At 47.6% G+C, this 23,749-nt stretch overlaps 1 protein-coding gene across 2 annotated transcripts in view; it reads right to left on the reverse strand.

Moving 5' to 3' along the window:
• The window catches only part of ptpn5 (protein tyrosine phosphatase non-receptor type 5), a 271,921-nt gene that overhangs the window by 106,836 nt on the left and 141,336 nt on the right, over positions 1-23,749 (reverse strand). For both annotated transcript variants that reach the window (XM_038807521.1, XM_038807520.1), the window contains exon 2: positions 2,527-2,724. In XM_038807521.1, coding sequence (XP_038663449.1) covers positions 2,527-2,691 — 165 coding nt within the window. In that variant the 5' untranslated portion in view covers positions 2,692-2,724. The remainder of the gene's footprint in view (positions 1-2,526; positions 2,725-23,749) is intronic.

Consider the following 23,749-nt stretch of genomic DNA (forward strand, 5'->3'; position numbering starts at 1 on the left):
TGAGAGCTCGTCCGGATGAGTTATCCGGAGCTCCTGGGCAGTAGTGAGTGAATGGTCATATGGATGATCTTTAAAGATACAGCACAAACTTTCGACCACATGAGATAATGGCGGTGTGGTGGTATGATTTGCATAGCTGTCTGCCATTGGTGCAGAACACTGGCTTACCATTGGCCCAGAACACTGGCTTACCATTGGCCCTGGTCGGTCATGTGCCTCTCGACCGATTGGTTGAGACCAGTCATGTGACGGCTCCCCGATTGGTCGAGAGGCTGAGTTAACCCCGCCTCCAGAGCGAGGTATAAATACCCAGAATGCCCAGCAGTCGTCCATTTACTGTAGTCGACCGCAGGGCTAACTTCTAGCTTATTAAAGCCTAACTTTTGTACAGCAACTCGTCTCGCGTTCGATTGATGGTTCATCAGGCGGAAACAGACCATTTCCTGCCTCCCCCACCACGAGGTTCACTATGCTTCTTGCAGATGCATAAGTAACAAGGTGAAGAGCACAAGATTGTACACGTTCAGCCATCCCACTGTTCAGCGGGACTCACTCCAACTTCCATGCAGGCCACCGAATATAGACTTATAGACTTCAGAGAGGAAGTTTCTGCCCTACACATGTTGGAAATCTGAAATAAACATACAGTTCTGTTGAAGGGTGACCATCGACCTGAAACATTAACTCTCTTTTTCTCCACAGAATCTGCCTGACCTGCTGAATATTTCCAGCATTTTCTATTTTTATTGCCGGCATTATCTGTCTGATTTTCCCCATTTCCCAGCAGCTTATGTTGGTAGTCTTATCAGAGGTGGGCTCTCTTCATCTCAAGCACTCACCTCACTACTGTATGGCCATGTGCTGAGAGGAGGTGGATTGAACCAGCCCATTCTGGAACAACTGAAATTTGGGTGAAACAGCCGTTTTAAAAAAGTCCACGCAGAGTTGGTTAACCTCATCATGTTCACAGCTTTGAACCCTACACGGCACACCACCATTCAAGAGAATTTCTTCTCTTTCTTCTCTTTGCCCTGCTCGCCCACCATGTGCTGGTGGTGGCAGTGACTCCAGCATTCCAACCCAGCATGTGCTACTAACTCATTCACCACCTTAGATCCAGGTGCCGTTCGTGTTCATATCCAAAGCTAAACAGGAGAGAAGGTCAAAAATGATAGAGTTGAAAAGGTGAAAGTCAAAAAGGGAAACAAAGGGCAGCACGGTGGTGCAGTGGCAGCACTGCAGTCTCACGGCACCGAGGTCCCAGGTTCAATCCCGGCTCTGGGTCACTGTCCGTGTGGAGTCTGCACATTCTCCCCGTGTTTTTGTGGGTTTCGCCCCCACAACCCAAAGATGTGTAAGGTAGGTGGATTGAACACGCCAAATTGCCCCTTAATTTGGAAAAATGAATTGGGTACTCTAAATTTATTTTAAAAAAGGAAACAAGATTGACGAAAAAAGATTGACGCGAGTGTGAGAGAGGTAAATCAATATTTATTACCAAACCGATTTAATTGTATTATAGCAGTCTTGAAAGCAATAACATTCAATTGGCCTCAAACCTCTGGACAAGGTCATGATCGAGAAGCGCGCTCCAGAGTGAACCGAAAGTAGAAGCTGCCAATCCATAATCATCTAGTAACAAAGGAGTGCAGATCCATGCTGCATCTGTCAACTTTCTCTGCTTTTGCAGCACTTTGTATTCATCCCCTTTCTCTGAAATCCCCAGATCATGTACAATATCATGGTCGCAGTTACTGATTACTGACTTACCCCACATAGTTACAGAGCTGGATCTCCCTTATTCTCGACTTTTCCTTCCTTATTGGTTATTACGCCATTATTTCTGCTTTATTGCCTGTAACTATGCAGCTTTTTCTATCTTACTTATGATGTCAGAGCTATTCCTGCCTTGCTACCAGTGATTGCAGTAATCCCACTGCTACTTCTGCCAACAATTCCAATATTTACTGAAGTTTTCATATATATTCCCAATGAACATAGTCATAGAACATATATATCATTTTCCATGACTATTGCACTATTCCTGTGATAATAGCACTATTTCCCTTTGTTTACAGTTATTCCTGTCTTACAAAAAGAGCAATATTTTGCCTGAAAGTTGCTTGTATCCAATAGCATGCATAACCTTTATATAGGTCGCCAGGCAACAAGAGTATATTGTGGACAGTGCCATACAGGCTGTACTCCATATGAAAGTGAAATATATACTTGAATGAAATGAAATGAAAATCGCTTATTGTCACGAGTAGGCTTCAATGAAGTTACTGTGAAAAACCCCTAGTCGCCACATTCCGGCGCCTGTCCAGGGAGGCTGGTACGGGAATGTGACGAGTATCAACTCAGAACTATATTTAAATCCTCCCCTTTGCACAGTGGACCATATAATGAGTATGTTATTGAAACTATAATTTAGGCCAAACAAAAAAACAGCAGAACTACAATCATGTCATGATATTCTGTCATGACAGAATATTTGTTGAATTACATTCCTGCCCAAAGACTTACCAGGATCTGGGAAAGGACACAGAAGAGAACATTGTAGCTTGCTCTCAGACAGACTCTCTTCATCCAGCCCCATCGACTCCCCTGGCTAAGCTGCAAAGGATTCTGGGATTTTTCTGGATTGGCCTCTTCTTCTCCCTGGGCACTGCATTGAGTCAGTGCCCCCATTATTCCACTCTCCTACGAGTGCCTCAGAATTACCTGCAAATATAAACAAGAGCAGATGAAGACGAGTTAATCAGGATACATTTAGTGTGAGCAGCTGCTCTTCACACTCTATGTTATGGTTAATTCTTTATAGCTGTTCATGATGCCTCAATCCCAAGTGGCAAAAGCAGGGCCGCATTCAACTGTCATGGTTTATTCATTACGTGTTGCTGCTGCTTCTTTTGGAGAAAAAAAACTAACCCACACATGAGTGGGAGGACAAATCACTACGCAGTTGAGGAGTAATGGAAAATTTTACACAAAGGTAAAGGCAGGCAGCCAATGACAGGCAGAATTGACGGCGATTGCAGAGAAAGAGATGAGAGAGAGAAACAGATCAGGAGAGGTAGCAAAACAGAAACAGATGTTAAATTGACTCAGGAAAAGAAAGAACTGTACAAATACTGTACAAATCATGAAAATGAGAAACATAACTAGAGGAATGGGGAAGAGAAAAAGGAAGAGAGAGAGAGAACCAGAGAAATTAAGACCCAGAGATGGAAATATAATCATAAGCTTGGACATTACTAACTGAAAATTTAGAATTAACTGGGTGATGAGTATTTTAACTGATGCACTTGCATGGTCATTTATTCATGAAATTTGAGATTTACATATATTATTTATTCTGCACATATTGCAGATTGAAGAAGTATTCAGACAAGGACTCACAGTTAATGTCAAATTAAAAGGCTCCAATAGCAATTTAAATGACTGCATTCTCACTTGCAACATAAAGGGTCATGGCGTCCGGGTCACACACTCTCAGAATGACTGAGCTCGAATGGCAAAGTGAAGGAAAGGTCTGTACTCTTCACAGAAAGACTGGCAGCAGGTGGATGATGATGGTGAACTACTCACAAATGATGCCATCACATGAAACCTTAAAGGAACTTCATACAACAAATCCTCCATCACAATTTTCCTGCACGATGAATGGTCAGTTCATCTACTCAGGAGAAGCCCTTGTATTTCACTGTATCATTTCTTTAAACTTGTATGTCAATTAATTCCTTTCAAGAGGTAATTATTTTAAGATTCGTTGTGATGGCATTGAGGGAGGTTGGTATGGATGAATCTAAGTTCAGGGCTATGATTAACCTGCTCTTTTTATATTTTTCCTCTTCCTTACTCACTTTTCGTATCCAATACACACCTCAAAACCATCACAGACAATATATTACAAGATTTCTTGTGACTAGTAAACTATAATGGTATTCAATCGTAATGTTGAGTAGTCAGAAAGTCAGTGAGCTGAGGAGCTCTCAATTCTCTGGTGCCTGCAAAGAAAAATTTCAGCAACATTATCACCTTTACCAGCAGGAATCTTGAGGCGAGAGACCTATGGAAAGAAAAAAAACATGCAAACCGAAGACTGGCAGACAAAATGTGATAGAATGAAAGATAATGGAACAAAATAAATAGGAGCAGAATTTGGCCTTACAGACCCACAAGTCTTTTTCTTGCCCATATCCCTTGATTTCATTATAGCCCACAAATCTAGCAATCTCAACCTTGAATGTACCTCAATGACTGAGCATCCACAGTTCCCTGGATAGAAAATTCCAAAGTTTCTCATTCCTCTGAATGAAGATTTCCCGATACCAGTCCTAAATAACCAACACTTTATTCTGAGACTTCACTCCCATCTAGAGAAAGCTACCGCTCAGCATCTCCTCTCTCAAACACCCATGGAGAGACCCGTAATGCCTGCGATTAGCCAAGTGTTTTGATTCCGCCGCTTGGAGCGCAAGAAATACCACATTATCGAACGGACATTCGGATAAATTGGGGGCCTCAGCGGGGAATACGCAGCCAAGGCCACATTTAGTCCCTTTTCTGCTGTGAGGAACTCCACTAGCCGGTATTCCTCAGTGCAGGATGAGATCGGGTCGCCATTTTAAAATGCCATCCCTAAGTCGTGACCACCAGACGCGACCCCCGAACCCTCCAAGCCTCAACTGACCAATAACGGGGTCCTCAGGCCTTTCAGCAATACCCCGCCCGGGTCCAATCCACAGGAGAAATGCCAACATTGCATGGCCAGCCTGGGCACATTGGCAGTGCCAGGCTGGCACCCAGATGGCACCCTGCCCAGAGGGCAAGCACTGGGAAACCCCGACGAGTGACTTTCTTCCCTGAACAGCACTTGCTGAGATCTCCAAGGTGAGTGAGTTAGATTCCATGCCTTGGGTATATGATGGGAATGCATATTGGAGTGAGACTAGCTGTCTTACTCTAATATACAGATTTTCTAAAAAATGATCCGGCTCACAATGACCAGGATTCACTTCGGCAAGTCTTGCAAGGTCGTGTTAGATCTCGTGTGGCGTGGCAAGCCAGGTAGATCCCGGAAGAGGGACCTACCGACTGCGCCTTGCTACCTTTCGGGCATAACACGGCCAGTAGATCTCACCCAGAATTTTTTATGTTTCTGTGAAATTACCTTCCATTGTTTTAAATTCAAAGACTACAATAAATATAGATGTGTATATATATATATGTATATATTATATCTATATATATAGATATATATATATGGGACATCGCAGAATTATTATTTAATGAAGTATTGAACCGAGTCATGTAAGGAGATATTAGGTCAGATAACTGGATGCTTGGTCAAAGAGGCACACTTTAAGAAGTGTTTTAAAGGAGAAATCAAGATGAAAGGCGGAGAGGTGGAGGAAAGGAAATGAATTCCAGAGCTTCGGGCCTAGACAACTGAAGATGTCCACCAATAGTGGATCAGTTAAAATTGGGAATGCACAAAAATCCAGAATTAGCAGAGCACAGGTATCTTGAGAATGTTGTGGAGTTGGAAACGATGACTATGAGTGGCAAGGAAGAATTCGAAAACAGGGATGAGTATTTTGAAATCAAGATGTTGCCTGACCAGGAGTGAATATAGGTCAGCAAGCACAGGGTGGCAGGGTAACTAGTTTTTCTTCAAGTTAAGACGCAGGCATTCCATTCAATCTCTCCTTGTGAAAGAAGCTTCTTATTGCAGGAATAAACCTAGTGAACCTTGTTGCTCTACCGCAAGGCAAGAGCATCATTTTTTAGTTAAGGAAACCAAAATTATGTTCAATGCTCCAAGTGTGGTCTCACCAAAGCCCTGTCCTTCCTACGTTTGTACTTCAACCCTCATGTAATAAAAGCCAACATACCATTTGCCTTCCTAATTACTTGCTACACCTGCATGTTAACTTTCTATGTTTTGGAACCAAGCACACCCAAATTCCTTTGTACACTAACATTTAAGAGCTTCTACCAGGAGGCACATATTTAAGGCTTTGGCAAAAGGTGCTGTAGAATGTGAGGGGGTACGTTTTTATGCAGGGAGTGATAATGATTTTGAACCCTCTGCCCATGAGGGTGGTGATTGATAGAACAGCCAATGATTTCAAAACAAAATTGAATTGGCACTACCCGCAGAGTTCCAAGGATCGAGCAGAACGAGCATGGACTTGATGGGCTGAATGTCCTAATTTTGTGCTTTAAATAACTTTTACTGTCACCATGTAAAAACATTCTGTATTTTGATTCTTCCAGCAAAGTCAATAAACTTACATCCGCTGCCTTCTGGCCATGCATTTAACCTGTCGTTGCAGACCTTTGGACCAGACTTACATAATTGAGGCAGGTAACTTGAGTCGGGAAATTCCCAGCTCAGCGTACCCATTCAGGAAAATGTATCCCACCTGGCATGATTTCTATTCAGTGTGGGCTGGTTAAAACACCAGCTTTGGTTCCTTGGGACTTGGTTCCAGTTGCTTTGTTAAATATTAAGCCCTCTGGCCCTCATCTTTCACACCCCCACATCCATCTACTTCCAATGGTCCTTCAACACTCCTTGCCAACCCATGCTACCCCACTCATTTCTAATGGCCTCTCATATCTTCCATGCCAACCCATACCCTGCACTCATCCCTAGGACCTCTTAATGCCGCTATGCCAATTTAGTGGCAACTTGTCCCAACCCCCCCCCCCCCCCCCCCCCCCCCCCCACCATTTGTCCTTGCACCTTCCATGTCAACTCACTCAATTTCTTTCTTTTTAAAATATTTTATTAGGGCAATTATGATTTTATAACAACAAAATATACAATATAAATGTAAACATAATTCAGCACATAACACCCTCCCCCAACCACCAACCATACTCAGCCAACATGGCTTATACACACAATTCCCAAGTCCCTTCATCTCCTCTCTCTGATCCCGCCTCAACTAAACTAAACTAAACTAACACCCCCTACCCTCCTCATTCCCTAACCCCCCTCCCCCCTTTATTGTATATGCTAACAGTTTAGTTTTCCCCAAAGAAGTTGATAAACAGCTGCCATTGCCGGAGGAACCCTAACATTGATCCTCTGAGGACAAACTTAATTTTCTCAGGCCTGAGAAACCCGGCCATGTCGCTAACCCATACCCCCGAGTCCTTCCACAATAATAAGATCCGTCTCGGGCTGCCAAGGAGGCAAAGGCCAAAACATCAGCCTCTCTCGCCCCCTGGACTCCCGGGTCTTCCGACACTCCAAAGATCGCCACCTCGGCGCCACCCTCGTTTTTAGCACCGTGGACATCGGCAAAAACCCTGCCAGAATCCCCTAAGCTTCAGACATGCTCAAACCATGTGTACATGATTTGCGGGCCCTCCCACACACCCCATACACCTGTCCTCCGCCCCACAAAACCGGCTCATCCGGGCCACCGTCATGTGTGTCCGGTGAACCACCTTGAATTGTATTTGGCTGAGCCTCGCACATGATGAGGATGTGTTGACTTTACTCAGAGCACCCTGCCACAAACCTGCCTCGAGCTCCTTACCCAACTCATCTTCCCACTTGCGCTTTACCTCCCCTATCTGGGTTCCCTCCCACTCCATGAGCTCTTTATAAATTTCCGATCCAACCTCCCCAGGACAAACCGGTGATTGCCACAAATTGGAGCCCACACCGACGCTCCCTCCACTCCCATATGCTTCCGCCACTGCCCCCATACCCTGAGCCGCCATCACCACCGGGCTTATGGAGTACCGAGCCGGCGGGAACGGCAGAGGTGCCGTTACCAGAGCCCCTAAGCTTGTGCCGCTACAAGACGCTGCTTCCAACCGCTCCCACACTGACCCCTCCCCCACTTCCCACTTCCTGATCATGGCTATATTCGCCGCCCAGTACCTAAAGTTCAGTAAGGCCAACCCTCCCCCCTTCGGCTCCACTCCAACAGCACTTTCCTTCCTCACCTACCCATACAAACCCAGAGATCACCACATTAACCCGCTTAAAAAAGGCCTTTGATATAAAAATAGGGAGACACTGGAATACAAACATAAATCTCAGGAGAATCGTCATCTATACGGTCTGTACCCTCCCCGCCAGTGACAGGGGGAGGATGTCCCACCTCCGAAAGTCCTCCTTCATTTGCTCAACTAACCAGGCCAGATCCTCTCCTGCCTCCTCGCCTGGATCACAAAAACCACACTCTTACCCATGTTCAATTTACACCCTAAGAACTGGACAAATTCCCCTAAGATCCGCATAATCTCTCCCATCCCCACCTAACGTGTCAGAGTTATACAGGAGCAGGCCGTCCGCATACAACAAGACCCTGTGCTCCATCCCCCCCCCCCCTGCCCCCCCCCCCCCCCCCCCCCCTCCCCTCCCCAGGACTAGCCCCTTCCAGTCCTTTAATGCTTTCAGCACCATCGCTAATGGCTCAATAGCCAAGGCAAATAACAGCGGGGAGAGTGGACACACCTGCCTCGCCCCCGGCTCAGTCTAAAATAGTCCGAGCTCACTCGGTTCGTCCACACACTAGCCACCAGTGCCTGGTACAGCAGCCGGACCCAGTCTACAAAGCCCTGCCAAACCGCCCCAGGACCCTCCCACAAATACTTCCACTCCACTCGATCAAAGGTCTTTTCCGCGTCCATAACGACCACCACTTGCACCTCCCTCCCCTTGGAGGACATCATGACGACATTCAAGAGCCTTCTAACATTGGCCTTCCTTTGACAAATCCTGTCTGGTCCTCCCTTATCACCCCCCGAACACAATCCTCTATCCTTGACGCCAAGATCTTGGCTTGCAATTTGGCGTCTACATTTAATAGGGAGATTGGTCTATATGACCCGCATTGTTCTGGGTCCTTCTTCCGCTTCAGAATCAATGAGATCGAAGCCTGTGACATTGTTGGGGAAAGAACACCCCGCTCCTTAGCCTCATTAAATGCCCTAACCAGCAACAGACCCAACACCCCAGAAAAACTCTTACAGGATTCCATTGGGTATCTGTTCGGCCCCAGGGCCTTACCCACCTGTATGGCCCCCGATCCCTCTACTACTTCAACAATCCCGATTGGGGCTCCCAGACCCTTCACCAACCCTTCCTCCACCTTCAGAAACTCCAAACCCTCCAAGAATTGCCTCATCCCCTCCACCCCAGCTGGGGGTTCCGACTCATACATCTGGGTCCAAGATCGTGTTCCCCCCCCACTATACTTCACTCTTCCCATCTCCCTGGCCGCCTCCCGTTTCCTGAGCTGGTGTGCTGACAACCTACTGGCCTTCTCCCCATATTCATCCACCGCCCCTCTCGCCTTCCTCAACTGTCGCTCCTTCAACAACCCCGTTTCCGGGGCTTCCGAATACTTTCTATCCACCTGGAGAATCTCCCTGACCAGCCTATCCATCTCTGCCCGCTCTACCTTCTCCCTATGATCCCGTACCAAAATCAGCTCCCCGCTAACTATTAGCTTCACTGCCTCCCATACTGTTGCTGCCGAAACCTCCCCTGTGTCATGGATGGCCTCCCTCCCCACGCACACACCTCCTTATCTGCTAACAGTCCCACATCAATCTCCACTGCGGACGCTGACCCCCCTCCTTTGTCACCCGTAAATCCACCCAGTGTGGGGCATGGTCCGACACAACAATCGCTGAATACTTGGCATCTGCCATCCCCGCCAGGAACGCCCTTTCCAAAATGAAAAAATCGATCCAGGAATACACTTTGTGTACATGGGAGAAAAAAGAAAACTCCTTCAATCTTGGCCGTCCGAACCTCCACAGATCTACCCCCCCTCATCTGTTCCATAAACCCCTTTAGCTCCTTCACCATGGCTGGCACCCTCCCTGTCCTCGAACTCGACCGATCCAACCTTGGATGCATAACCGTATTAAAGTCGTCCCCCCCATGATCAGCCTATGTGAGTCCCGGTCCGGGATCTTCCCCAACACCCTCTCATTAAACTCCGTGTCATCCCAGTTTGGTGCATAGATATTTACAAATACAACCGGCATCCCCTCCTGCTTTCCACTTACCAGACGTACCTACCCCCGAGTCTGCCACTATGCTGCCTACTTCAAATGACACCCGCTTATTGATCAAGATCGCTACCTCCCTAGTTTTAGAGTGTATCCACGAATGAAACACCTGGCCAACCCACCCTTCCGCAGCCAAGTCTGATCCACCAGCCTCAGGTGTATCTCCTGTAACGTCCGCCTTTAACCTCTTCAGATGCGTGAACATGCGGGCCTCTTGACTGGCCCATTAACCTTCTCATGTTCCATGTGATCATCCTAGTCGGGGGCACCCCGCATCACCCCCTTCTCCCCGCCGATCAACCAAAACCCTTCTTAGGCCAGCCTCCAGCTCGAGGTCCGCCCTTGGGTGCCCACTGTCATCAACCCCCAATCTGTCTCCAAGCGCCAGTCCTGCCCCTGTCAGCAGATCAATACCCCCCTCAACATAACAAAACAAAAATACTAACCCCCCTCAACAAACTTGTCACCTGCTCGTCCCCCACTGCGCTTCCATGAGCTAGCCCGCCCAGCTAGCCTGGTAGCCCATGGTGCCAAGCATCCTACTCCTCACTTATCTCCCTTTCCCCGTTCGAACATACATATGCGAACATCACAATCCCCAACAAACACAAAGAAGAAAATTCCACCCACCACCCCCCATGAAGAACAAAGTACAAAGCTAACTGCAGACAAAACTGAGCAACGGCCTCAAATGTAGTGCAAAACCATACATACAAAACCCAAAGAGAAAAGAAAATTAGCAGATCAAGAACACAACTACTCGCCCCCAAGTTCATTGTCCTCCATCACCTGTCAGTCTCCTGTTCTTAACAAAGTTCATCGCCTCATCTGGCGATCTGAAGTAAAGCTCCTGGCCCTCATAAGTGACCCAAAGACGTGCTGGGTACAGCATGCCGAACTTCACTCCCTTCTCAAAGATGGCCGATTTCACCTTGTTAAAATTTGCCTTTTTAGCCAGTTCTGCACCCAAGTCCTGGCAGATACGCAGCTCGTTGCCTTCCTGTGAACAGCTCCTCGTCTGCCTGGCCCACCTCAAGATCTGTTCCTTGTCCAGGAACCAGTGCATTCGTACCACCATCGCCCTCGGTGGCTCATTCCTCAGCAGCGTCCTCATAAGCACCCTGTGCGCCCTGTCCACCTCCAAGGGTCGAGGAAACGCACCCTCCCCCAACAGCTTTGCAAACATACGCGCCAAATATGCACCTGCGTCTGATCCCTCGCTGCCCTCCGAGAGGCCAACAATCCGCAGGTTCTGCCTACGCAACCTGTTCTCCAGATTCTCCACATTTTCTTGCAACCTATTCTGGTAGTCCTTTATTAGCCCCATCTCCACCGCCATCATGGCTAACTGGTCATAGTGCTCAGCCACCGCCTCTTCCACCTTCTGGATCGCCTGGCTCTGGGTTTCCAGTCTCTGCTCCACACGATCAATCCCTGTCTTAATCAGATCCAGGTATTCCATTCTCTGCTGAGCAATTTTCTCCTGTAGAAAGACCACCAGCTGCTCCGTTGACCACTGGGCTGGCAATTTCGGACCCTGACCCTCCGCCATATTCACCTGTGCCGCAGGCTCCACTCCCGTCTTTGACCAACACACTCTCCTTTTAAGACCGCTTCTGGTCCACGAATCCATAGACTGGTGGGGAATCTTTCTCCTCTACTTCACCAGCCTCCTGTTTTGTCGATCAAATCCACCGTAAAACGGGGAAAAAGGCCCAAAACATCCACCACAAGTGGGAGCTACCAAATATGTGACCACTCACTGCATGGCTGCAGCGAAAGTCCCTCACTCAATTTCTAACACGGGCAAACCTCAGGTGCCATACTGACATGAAATGAAATTAAGTTCTGAGTATCTCTTATGAATTTCAATTTATAAAAAAGACTATTATTCATGAAAGCCCAATCAATACAGGTGAATTCCCTCAAATGCTTAATCCTTATAAAAACAAACATTTATATTCATAACCCCACTCCGAAGACAGCTAATCCTTTCATAACCTCAATCAGACTGTAAACATACAGATGGAGAATAACAGCGTGTGGATGCAATCAAGCATTATCATGATAGGGTTATGTCAACCACTGGGCAGAATATTCCTGAAAAACTGTCTCAGTGCAGTCTCCGGCAACAAACTAGGCACGATCCAGATCACGATTCACCCACACTCTGGAGCCGGGATGTTTTGTGTCGTGGGACCCGAAGAAACCAGCAAGGCCGATCCTCAGAAATCTTGGTGCCCTTTTTAAAGGCCGTCCCGATCTCAGAATACACTACAGTGCCTCCCTCTCCCCACAATCGCTGGAAAGAACCCCCCACAATTGCTAGCAAGGCCCCTCGGAAGCAAAGTACTGTACACACCCCTGTCAGCATCAACGGGGCCGAGGTGGAGATGGTTAGCAGTTTCAAATTCCTAGGGGTGCACATCACCAAAAATCTGTCCTGGTCCACTCACGTCGACGCTATCACCAAGAAAGCACAACAGCACCTATACTTCCTCAGGAAACTAAGGAAATTCGTCATGTCCACATTAACCCTTACCAACTTTTACAGATGCACTATAGAAAGCATCCTCTCGGGCTGCATCACAGCCTGGTATGGCAACTGCTCGGCCCAGGACCGCAAGGAACTTCAGAGAGTCGTGAATACCGCCCAGTCCATCACACAAACCTGCCTCCCATCCATGGACTCCATCTACACCTCCCGCTGCCGGGGGAAAGCGGGCAGCATAATCAAGGATCCCTCCCACCCGGCTTACTCACTTTTCCAACTTCTTCCATCTGGCAGGAGATTCAGAAGTCTGAGAACACGCACGGACAGACTCAAAAACAGCTTCTTCCCCACTGTCACCAGACTCCTAAATGACCCTCTTATTGACTGACCTCATTAACACTACACCCTGTATGCTTCATCCGATGCCAATGCTTATGTAGTTGCATTGTATATCTTGTGTTGCCCTATTATGTATTCTCATGTATTTTCTTGTCTTTTCTTGAATTTTGTTTAATTTCCTTTTCTTCCATGTACTGAATGATCTGTTGAGCTGCTTGCAGAAAAATACTTTTCACTGTACCTCGGTACACGTGACAATAAACAAATCCAATCCAATCCAATCACTGGCAAGTGCCCACCCATGTGAGCAACACATGCTATAGTTCACCAAAGATCCCCTTCCTTGAGGCCCCTTCCCTCAGGCCCCCTCTCATCACCCTTTCATGTTCTACCACTTGGCAGTGTCAATGAAGCACTGGCACCCCTACAGTGGAATCGCGCACTGGCAGGTTGGCTCTGCTAGATTGCCAGGGAGCAGCACTTAGACAGAACACCTGGTCTTTCTAGGAAGTACTTCACGACAGAGGAAACCCCAGCAGAAATAAAGCAATTAGACAGAGAACCAGGGCCGGGATTCTCCCCTACCTGGCAGGGCGGGGGTTCCGGGCGGGACGGAGTGGCGTGAAGCACTCCGGCGTCGGGCCTCCCCAAAGGTGCGGAATTCTCTGCACCTTTAGGGGTTAGGCCCGTGCCGGAGTGGCTCCCGCTCCACCGGCCAGCGCGAACGGCCTTTTGCGCCCCACCAGCCGGGGCCGAAAGGTCTTCTCCAGCAGGCGAAAGTCCGCGATTGCGCCGGTGCGTCAGCGACTGCTGACATCATACCGGTGCATGAGCAGGGGAGGGGGTCTCTTCCGACCCCGCTAGGGTGAAGGCCATGGCGGGGTGGAAGAAAAAGAGTGCCCCCACAGCACAGACCTGCCCGCCGATATGTGGCCCCGATCGCGGGCCAGGCCAGGCCAGGACCCCAGTGCCACCAATCCCGCCGGCACCAGACGTGCTTGGATTCCCGCTGGCGGGATTGGCCTGCCAGCGGCGGGACTTCGGCCCATTGCGGGCCGGAGAATCGCCGTGGGGGGCCCGCTGACCGGCGCGGCGCGATTCCCGCCTCCACCGATTCCCGGGTGGCGGAGAATTCGGGCCACAGCAGGGGCCGAAGTGACGCCGGCCCCGGGCTATTCTCCGACCCCCCGGGGGGTTGGAGAATTACACCCCAGGTCTTTATAGGAAGGACTTCAGAACAGACGAAACTCTGGAAGAAAGAAAAAGTGGTCAGATAGAGTACCATTTTTCTCGGAAGGACTTCAGAGAAAAAACACCTTTTCAAAAGAAGATGCCCTTCAGAGTTAATGGACCATGAATAGCTATAAAAACCCTCTATTCATATAGCTTAGATCTGTCAACCAAGAGGCTTGCAGAAGGTTGAAGACCAGGAAATTGAATGTAAACAATGCAGTTGAAAGCTTTTAAGCTTCTCAAAAAGCCCAAAGGTGCGATATATTCAAAGGTGAATGATATTGACTGTGAAAAAAGCACTTCAAATGTTTCCAACACTTCTTTACAACATCAAAGGGAAGGTGTTTACCTTCATCTGACAGATCTTTGAACATGACTTGCTGAGAGAGACATCAAAGGTTTCAAGGTGCTTCCGTTGATAGGGATGTGCTCAGAAGTCACACATCAGTCCATTTTTCCGCTGGAAGGTAACTCAACAATTTATCCAAATTTTTAAGAATATCCTCGTTTTCCAATTTAATTTGAGGTATGTCAAATTCACAGTCATCTGGATTTGGTTCGTCACTTTGAGTTAGAATCATTAAAACCTTCTCCTTTTTATCTCCTTCCCTTTCAAAGTACCTTTTAAACATATTCACATAACACACTCGGTGAGTCTTCCTTCGATCTGGTGTTTTTACCACATAATTCACCTCACTTAATTTTCTTTCAATCTGATAAGGTCCACAAAACCATGCTTTTAAAGGTTCACCTACCACTGGTAACAATACTAAAACTTCATCTCCACTGGCAAAACTACGAACTTTGGATTTATTGTCCGCTACCCGTTTCATCACATTTTGTGCAACTTTTAAATGTTGTCCAGCCAATTCACCTGCTCTACTTAATCATTCCCTAACATTTGCCACGTAATCCAATAATGTAATTTCCAATTTCTCACTCACCAATTTTTCCTTAATCAATTTAAGTGGTCCTTTTACCTCATGACCAAAAATTAGTTCAAAAGGACTGAATTTAGTTTACTCATTAGGTGCATCCCTAATTGCAAACAGTACAAATAGAATTCCTTTATCCCAATCCTCTGGATAATTGTGACAATAAGCCCTCAAACATTGTCTTTAATGTCTGATTCCACCTTTCTAACGCTCCCTGCGATTTTGGATGGTATGCAGTTGATTTAACTTATTTTATTCCTAATCTATCCATAACTACTTTAAATAACCTTGAGGTAAAATTTGATCCTCGATCCGATTGTATTTCTGTGGGTAGTCCATATCTAGTAAAGAATTTAAGTAACTCCTCCACAATCATTTTAGCTGTAATATTACGGACTGGAATTGCCTCTGGAAACCTCGTAGACACATCCATTATCGTCAAAAGGTATTGATTCCCCCTTTTTGTTTCAGGAAGCGGTCCTACGCAATCAATTAGGACCCTTGTAAAAGATTTCTCAAATGCTGGAATGGGTATTAACGGAGCTGGTTTTATCACTGCTTGAGGTTTCCCTATCACTTGACATGTGTGACATGATTGACAAAATTTAACTACATCGTTATGTAATCCAGGCCAATAAAAATGTTTTTGTATTTTAGCTTGAGTTTACCTTATTCCCATATGACCTCCCACTGGTACCTTGTGTGCAACTCGCAACACCTCCTTTCTATACCCTACCGGCAATACTACTCATCAAGACATCACTTTTACGGTAATAACACTCTGGTATCCATTCAGATTCCACTTCTGTGTATGCTTTCTGATACATCCGTTTTATTTCTACATATTTTTGTTGTAACTCCGCCAATTTTCCTGAACTAAAAATATCCGCCTCATCCTCCACCTGTTCTTGTTCTTTTTCAACCATCTGATCAAAAATCTTTTCTGATAATTGCACTTCAACTACATCTTCACTCTGATTTCTCCTCTTGTCTTAACCTGTTACTTTGCGACCTTGTTACTACACAATCTGGAAAAATCCCAGGATATTCGTCCTTCAGCACTTCAGTTGTCTGATTTTCCACTGGCTTATCAACCACCGTAGGCATCACTCCCACTTGCGATCCAGCTATATCATTACCCAAGATAAACTGTCTTCCTGGACAAGATTGTTTCTCTATTACTCCTACTATTACTTCACCACTCTTCACTGGACTTTCCAACTTTACCTTATATAATGGAACACTCCTCCTCTCACCCTGAATTCCACATATTACCACCTTTTCTGGCAACATTCTTCCCAAACTACATAACTCCTCATCTCTTACCATTAAAGATTGACTAGCTCCCGGGTCAACGGGGAAGGGGGAGGAACCATAGATCAATCCAGAGGGCAACAAAATGAACATAGGGTCAGTTAAACGAAGGACAAAATAAACCTCTCTGTATAATAAAGGAAATTAGCGCAGGTGAGAAAAATGTGGTATGTATATATACAACTGTTTCTAAATATGAGAAATGCCAATAAAAAGATTTTTAAAGAAGAAGAGACAAAAACGGATATCCAGGCTGCGGTCAGGGTGGCAGTCGCGGAAGCTCTGGTAACCATGGAGATGGCCCTAGGCAAGGCAGAGATTGGAAGCCCAGGAAAACACTTTAAACGAGCTTGAGAAGACCACAAATGACCAGGGCGACTGGGTCTCTGCCCTGCAAAAGGAAATATCAAGGTTAGTTGCAACATAGGGGAGTCTGAAAGGAAAGATTCAGGATCAGGAAAACCGATCATAGAACAGTACAGCACAGAACAGGCCCTTCGGCCCTCAATGTTGTGCCGAGCCATGATCACCCTACTCAAACCCACGTATCCACCCTATACCCGTAACCCAACAACTCCCCCCCCCCCTTAACCTTACTTTTATTAGGACACTACGGGCAATTTAGCATGGCCAATCCACCTAACCCGCACATCTTTGGACTGTGGGAGGAAACCGGAGCACCCGGAGGAAACCCACGCACACAGGGGGAGGACGTGCAGACTCCACACAGACAGTGACCCAGCCGGGAATCGAACCTGGGACCCTGGAGCTGTGAAGCATTTATGCTAACCACCATGTTACCCTGCTGCCCCAAATCGAGGCGCCAAAACCTACGGATTATAGGTCTGCAAAAGGGAATCGAAGGTAGGAACCCCACGGACTATGTGGCCCAAATGCTAGGCAATCTGGTGGTAAAGGATAGCTTTCCAAACCCACCAAAAGTAGACAGAGCTCACCGGTCACTTTGCCCAAAACCCAGAGCTGGGGAACAACCGAGGGCGATGATCATGAAAATGCACCAGAACCAAGACCGGGAAAGAATCTTGTGCTGGGCAAAGGAAACAGAAAACTGTAATTGGGAAGTTCACAGGATCAGGATCTACCAGAACATTGTGGCTGACCTGGCAAGCACTAGGCAGAGTTCAACAGGGCAAAAGCAGCCCTACACAGGAGCCGTGTAAAATTTGGTATGCTGTATCCAGCCACCTTCCAAGACAGGGAGCACTTCTTCGCAGCCCCTGCGGATGCGGACAAATTTGTCCTGGAGAATGGGCTGCAGAAGCGGCAGCAGGGAAGCGGTGAAAAGATCACCCGAAGATTTATTTATTTACTAAGTCAATTAACCAACGCGATGAACACTTTGCGCTGCCTCATTCTGAGTGGAAAGAAAGAGCGAAGGCAGCAGAGTGCAGGAAAGGGCGAGGAGAACAGCAGGTGGGGAGCACATAAAACAGGCGACGGGGAGACACATAACCAACCCCGGGAGGAGGGCCATCACACTAGCGGGAAAGCTGGGTGCTGGGGAAGATCCCGGACCTGGATTCATATCGACTGATTATGGGGGGTGATTTCAACATGGTCCTGGATCCAAGGCTCGATTAGTCGAGTTCCAGGTCCGGGAAGGTATCAGCTATGGCAAAGGAGCTGCGGGGGTTTATGGAGCGCATGGGGGGTGGATCCATGGAGATTTGGGAGGCCAAGGAGTAAGGAGTTTTCACAAGGTATATTCCCGGATAGACTTCTTTGTGTTGGACAAAACGCTGCTGGCTGAGATGATAGATGCTGAATATTCAGCAATTGCGGTGTCAGATCACGCCCCGCACTCGGTAGACCTGCAAGTCAACAAAGGAAAGACCCAGCGACCACAATGGAGGTTGGATGTGGGGCTGTTAGTGGAGGAGGAGGTGTGCAAGCGGGTGAGGGAGGCCATTCGGGTGTATATAAAGATCAATGACACAGGTGAGGTTTTGGTGGGGGTGGTGTGGGAGGCACTGAAAGCGGCTATGAGGGGGGATCTCATCTCAATTCGGGCACATAAGGAGAAGACTGAGCGGGTGGAGTTGGGCAGGCTGGTAGGTGAAATTTTACAGGTGGACAGGAGAAATGGAGAGTCGCCGAATGACGGGCTTCTGAAGGAGCGTCAGAGACTGCAGCTGGAATTTGGGCTCCTGTCCACAGGAAAGGCAGAGGTACAGCTGAGGAGGGTGAAGGGGGCGGTGTATAAATATGGGGGAAAAGCCAGCAGGATGTTGGCGCACCAGCTGAGGAAACAGGAGGCGGCGAGAGAGATTGGGAAAGTAAAAGATACAGGGGGGGCGAAGATGATTTTGGATCCGGCAGGGGTGAATGATGTGTATCGGGCGTTTTACAGTAGATTGTACAAATCGGAACCCCCAGCCGGGGAGGAGGGTATGAAACAATTCCTGGGGGGGGGGGCCTTGAGTTCCCGAGGATAGATGAGGAGTTGGAGGAGGGTTTGGGAGCCTCAATTGGGCTTGGGGAGGTTATAGACGGGTGGGGGGGGGGGGGGGCAATGCAATCGGGTAAGGTCCCGGAACCTGATGGGCACCCGTTTGAGTTTTATAAAAGAGTTCTCTGGGTTGCTAGGACCGCTCCTGGTACAGGCTTTTAATGAGGCCAAGGAGCTGGGAGTGCTCCCCCCAATGTTATCACAGGCATTGATCTCCCTTATTTTGAAGTGGGATAAGGATCGGAGAGCTGTGGGTCATATAGACCGATCTCCCTGTTGAATGTCGATGCTAAATTGCTGGCAAAGATCTTGGCCATGCGTATAGAGGATTGTGTCCCGGAGGTAATGTTCTAAATCTCAAATTTTCCAAAATAATTATCTTGACCCAAACCAGTGTGAAATTCAGTTTTGCTCCAACCTCCAGGCTAGCTCCTTGGCTGAAACCTTTGGAGGGCTTCAGGAACCTTCATCGAAATTCAGACTAGAGGGGATTTATGAAGGGACGACACCTGACATCCAATATTAGACGGCTCCTAAATGTGATAATGATGCCTGCGGAGGGGTGCGAGGTCGAGGTGGTGGTGGCCATGGATGCAGAAAAGGCCTTTGATCGGGTGGAGTGGAGGTACCTGTGGGATGTCCTGGGAAGGTTCGGGATCGGGCAGGGATTTGTGGATTGGGACCGGCTGCTATATCAGGCACCAGTGGCGAATTTAAGGACCAACCGGGTCCGGTCAGAGTATTTTAGTCTGTGCAAGGGGACAAGGCAGGGGTGCCCACTCTCCCCACTACTGTTTGCCCTGGCCATACAGCCTTTGGCAATGGCGCTGAGGGCATCGAACATTTGGTGGGGAATATTGAGAGGGGAGGATGGAGCATAGCGACTCACTCTATGCGGACAATTTGCTCCTGTATCTAACAGACCTGTTGGGGGGATTGCAGGAATTATGGGAATACTGGAGGAATTTGGCCGGTTCTCAGGCTACAAACTAAACATAAGCAAGAGTGAGGTCTTCACGATCCAGGCAAGGGGGCAGGAGAGGAGACGGAGGGAGATGCTGTTCAAAGTGGTGGGAAGGAGTTTTAGGTATCTGGGGATTCAGGTGGCAAGGGACTGGGGTCAGCTTCATAAACTAAATTTGGGCGGGGTGATTGAGCAAATGAAAGGGGACTTCCGCAGGTGGGACATGCTCCCGCTGTCGTTGGTGGGGAGGGTACAGACCATGAAAATGACAGTCCTCCCGAGATTGCTGTTTGTGTTTCAGTGTCTCCCAATCTTTATCCCCAAGGCGTTTTTTAGGAAAGTTAACGTAACGTGCCGATTTCGGGGGTTTTATATGGGCTGGGAAAGCGCCGAGGGTGAAGAAGGCCCTTCTTGAGCAGAGGCATGGGGAGGGAGGCTTGGCCCTTCTGAACTTTATTAATTACTACTGGACGACTAATATTTCGATGGTTAGGAAGTGGGTAGTGAAGGAGGGGTCGGTGTGGGAGCAGGTAGAGGCGGCATCGTGTAAGAGTACAAGTCTGGAGGCGCTGTTGACGGCACCTCTGCTGTTCTCACCGGCTCGGTACTCCACAAGCCCAGTGGTAGTGGCAGCCCTGAGGGTGTGGGGGAAATGGAGGCAGCACATGAGACTGGAGGGAGTGTCAGTGTGGTCAACAATCTGTGATAATCACCAATTTGCTCTGGGGGGGGGGGCTTTAGGAGGTGGCAACGGGCAGGGATTGAGAGATTTGGGGACCTTTTCATTGAGGAGGTTTCCCGGGCCTGGAGGACCTAGAGGAAGAGACCAAAGAACAAAGAAAAATTACAGCACAGGAACAGGCCCTTCGGCCCTCCAAGCCTGCAATCCAGATCCTCTAAAACAGTCGCTATTTTCTAAGGATCTGTATCCCTCTGCTCCCTGCCCATTCATGTATCTGTCTAGATACATCTTAAATGACGCTACTGTGCCCGCCTCTACCACCTCTGCCGGCAATCTGTTCCAGGCACCCACCACCCTCTGCTTAAAGAACTTTCCACGCATATCTTCCTTAAACTTTTCCCCTCTCACCTTGAACACATGACCCCTAGTAATTGAGTCCCCCACTCTGGGAAAAAGCTTCTTGCTATCCATCCTGTCTATACCTCTTATGATTTTGTAGACCTCAATGCGGTCCCCCCTCAACCTCCGTCTTTCTAATGAAAATAATCCTAATCTACTCAACCTCTCTTTATAGCTAGCACCCTCCATACCAGACAACATCCTGGTGAACCTCCTCTGTTCCTTCTCCAAAGCATCCACCTCCTTTTGGTAATGTGGCGATCAGAACTGTACACAGTATTCCAAATGTGTCCGAACCAAAGTCTTATACAACTATAACATGACCTGCCAACTCTTGTACTCAATACCCCTTCCGATGAAGGAAAGCATGCCGTATGCCTTCTTGACCACTCTATCGACCTGCGCAGCCACCTTCAGGGTGGACCTGAACACCCAGATCTCTCTGTACATCAATTTTCCCCAGGGCTTTTTCATTTACCGTATAGTTCACTCTTGAATTGGATCTTCCAAAATGCATCACCTCGCATTTGCCCGGATTGAACTTCATCTGCCATTTCTCCGCCCAACTCTCCAATCTATCTATATTCTGCTGTATTCTCTGACAGTCCCCTTGGCCGTCTGCTACTCCACCAATCTTAGTGTCATCTGCAAACTTGCTAATCAGACCACCTATACCTTCCTCCAGATCATTTATGTATATCACAAACAACAGTGGTCCCAGCACGGATCCCTGTGGAACACCACTGGTCACAGTTCTCCATTTTGAAAAACTCCCACTGTACTCTCTGTCTCCTGTTGCCCAGCCAATTCTTTATCCATCTAGCTTGTACACCCTGGACCCCATGAGACTTCACTTTCTCCATCAGCCTACCATAGGAAACCTTATCAAATGCCTTACTGAAGTCCATGTATATGGCATCTACAGCCCTTCCCTCATCAATCAACTTTGTCACTTCCTCAAAGAATTCTATTAAGTTGGTAAGACATGACCTTCCCTGCATAAAACCATGTTGCCTATCACTGATAAGCCCATTTTCTTCCAAATGGGAATAGATCCTATCCCTCAGTATCTTCTCCAGCAGCTTCCCTACCACTGACATCAGGCTCACCGGTCTATAATTCCCTGGATTATCCCTGCTACCCTTCTTAAACAAGGGGACAACATTAGCAATTCTCCAGTCCTCCGGTACCTCATCTGTGTTCAAAGATTCTGCAAAGATATCTGTTAAGGCCCCAGCTAAATTTCCTTTCTCACTTCCCTCAGTAACCTGGAATAGATCCCATCTGGACCTGGGGACTTGTCCACCTTAATGCCTTTTAGAATACCCAACATATTCTCCCTCCTTATGCCGACTTGACCTAGAGTAATCAAACATCTATCCCTAACCTCAACATCCGTCATGTCCCTCTCTTCGGTGAATACCGATGCAAAGTACTCGTTAAGAATCTCACCCATTTTCTCTGATGCCACGCATAACTTTCCTCCTTTGTCCTTGAGTGGGCCAACTCTTTCTCTAGTTACCCTCTTGCTCCTTATATATGAATAAAAGGCTTTGGGACTTTCCTTCACCCTGTTTGCTAAAGATATTTCATGCCCCCTTTTAGCCCTCTTGATTCCTCGTTTCAAATTGGTCCTACATTCCCGATATTCTTCCAAAGCTTTGTCTGTCTTCAGTTGCCTAAACCTCATGTATGCTTCCTTTTTCCTCTTAGCTAGTCTCACAATTTCACCTGTCATCTATGGTTCCCTAATCTTGCCATTTCTATCCCTCATTTTCACAGGAACATGTCTGTCCTGCACTCTAATCAACCTCTCTTTAAAAGCCTCCCAAATATCAAATTTGGATTTACCTTCAAACAGCTGCTCCCATTCCACATTCCCCAGTTCCTGCCGAATTTTGGTATAGTTGGCCTTTCCCCCAATTTAGCACTCTTCCTTTAGGACCACTCTCGCCTTTGTCCATGAGTATTCTAAAACTTACGGAATTTTGATCGCTATTCCCAAAGTAATCCCCGACTGAAACTTCAGCCACCTGGCCGGGCTCATTCCCCAACACCAGGTTCAGTATGGCCCCTTCCCGAGTTGGACTATTTACATACTGCTCTAGAAAACCCTCCTGGATGCTCCTTACAAATTCTGCTCCATCTAGACCTCTGACACTAAGTGTATCCCAGTCAATGTTGGGAAAATTAAAATCTATCACCACCACCCTGTTGCTCCTACATCTTTCCATAATCTGTTTACATATTTGTACCTCTATCTCACGCTCGCTATTGGGAGGTCTGTCGTACAGCCCCAACATTGTTACCGCACCCTTCCTATTTCTGAGCTCTGCCCATATCGCCTCACTGCTCGCGTCTTCCATAGTGCCCTCCTTCAGCACAGCTGTGATATCCTCTCAGACCAGTAATGCAACTCCTCCACCCCTTTTACCTCCCTCGCTATCCCGCCTGAAGTATCGATATCCTGGGATATTTAGTTGCCAATCATGCCCTTCCCTCAACCAAGTCTCAGTAACAGCAATAACATCATACTCCCAGGTACTAATCCAAGCCCTAAGTTCATCTGCCTTACCTCGAGATTGAATTACCAGGTGGGAATGGATTTCAGTACCTGCAGGTACGAGACTTTATCCGGAGGCAGGCTCCAAGCTTCCCTCGCCCTAGAGTCTACAGGATAAGGTGATGTCAAAAACAGTGGTTGGGGAGGGGTGGATCTCGGAAATATATAAGGAATTGATGGAGTGGGAAGGGGTCCCAATCAGGGAGGTGAAGATGAAGTGGGAAAACGAGTTGTGGGGGGAGTTGGAAGTTGAGCTATGGGAGAAGCCCCTGAAAAGAATCAATGCATCCTCGCCAT

This window comes from Scyliorhinus canicula, chromosome 9, assembly GCF_902713615.1.
Source record: "Scyliorhinus canicula chromosome 9, sScyCan1.1, whole genome shotgun sequence".
Lineage (NCBI taxonomy): Eukaryota > Metazoa > Chordata > Chondrichthyes > Carcharhiniformes > Scyliorhinidae > Scyliorhinus > Scyliorhinus canicula.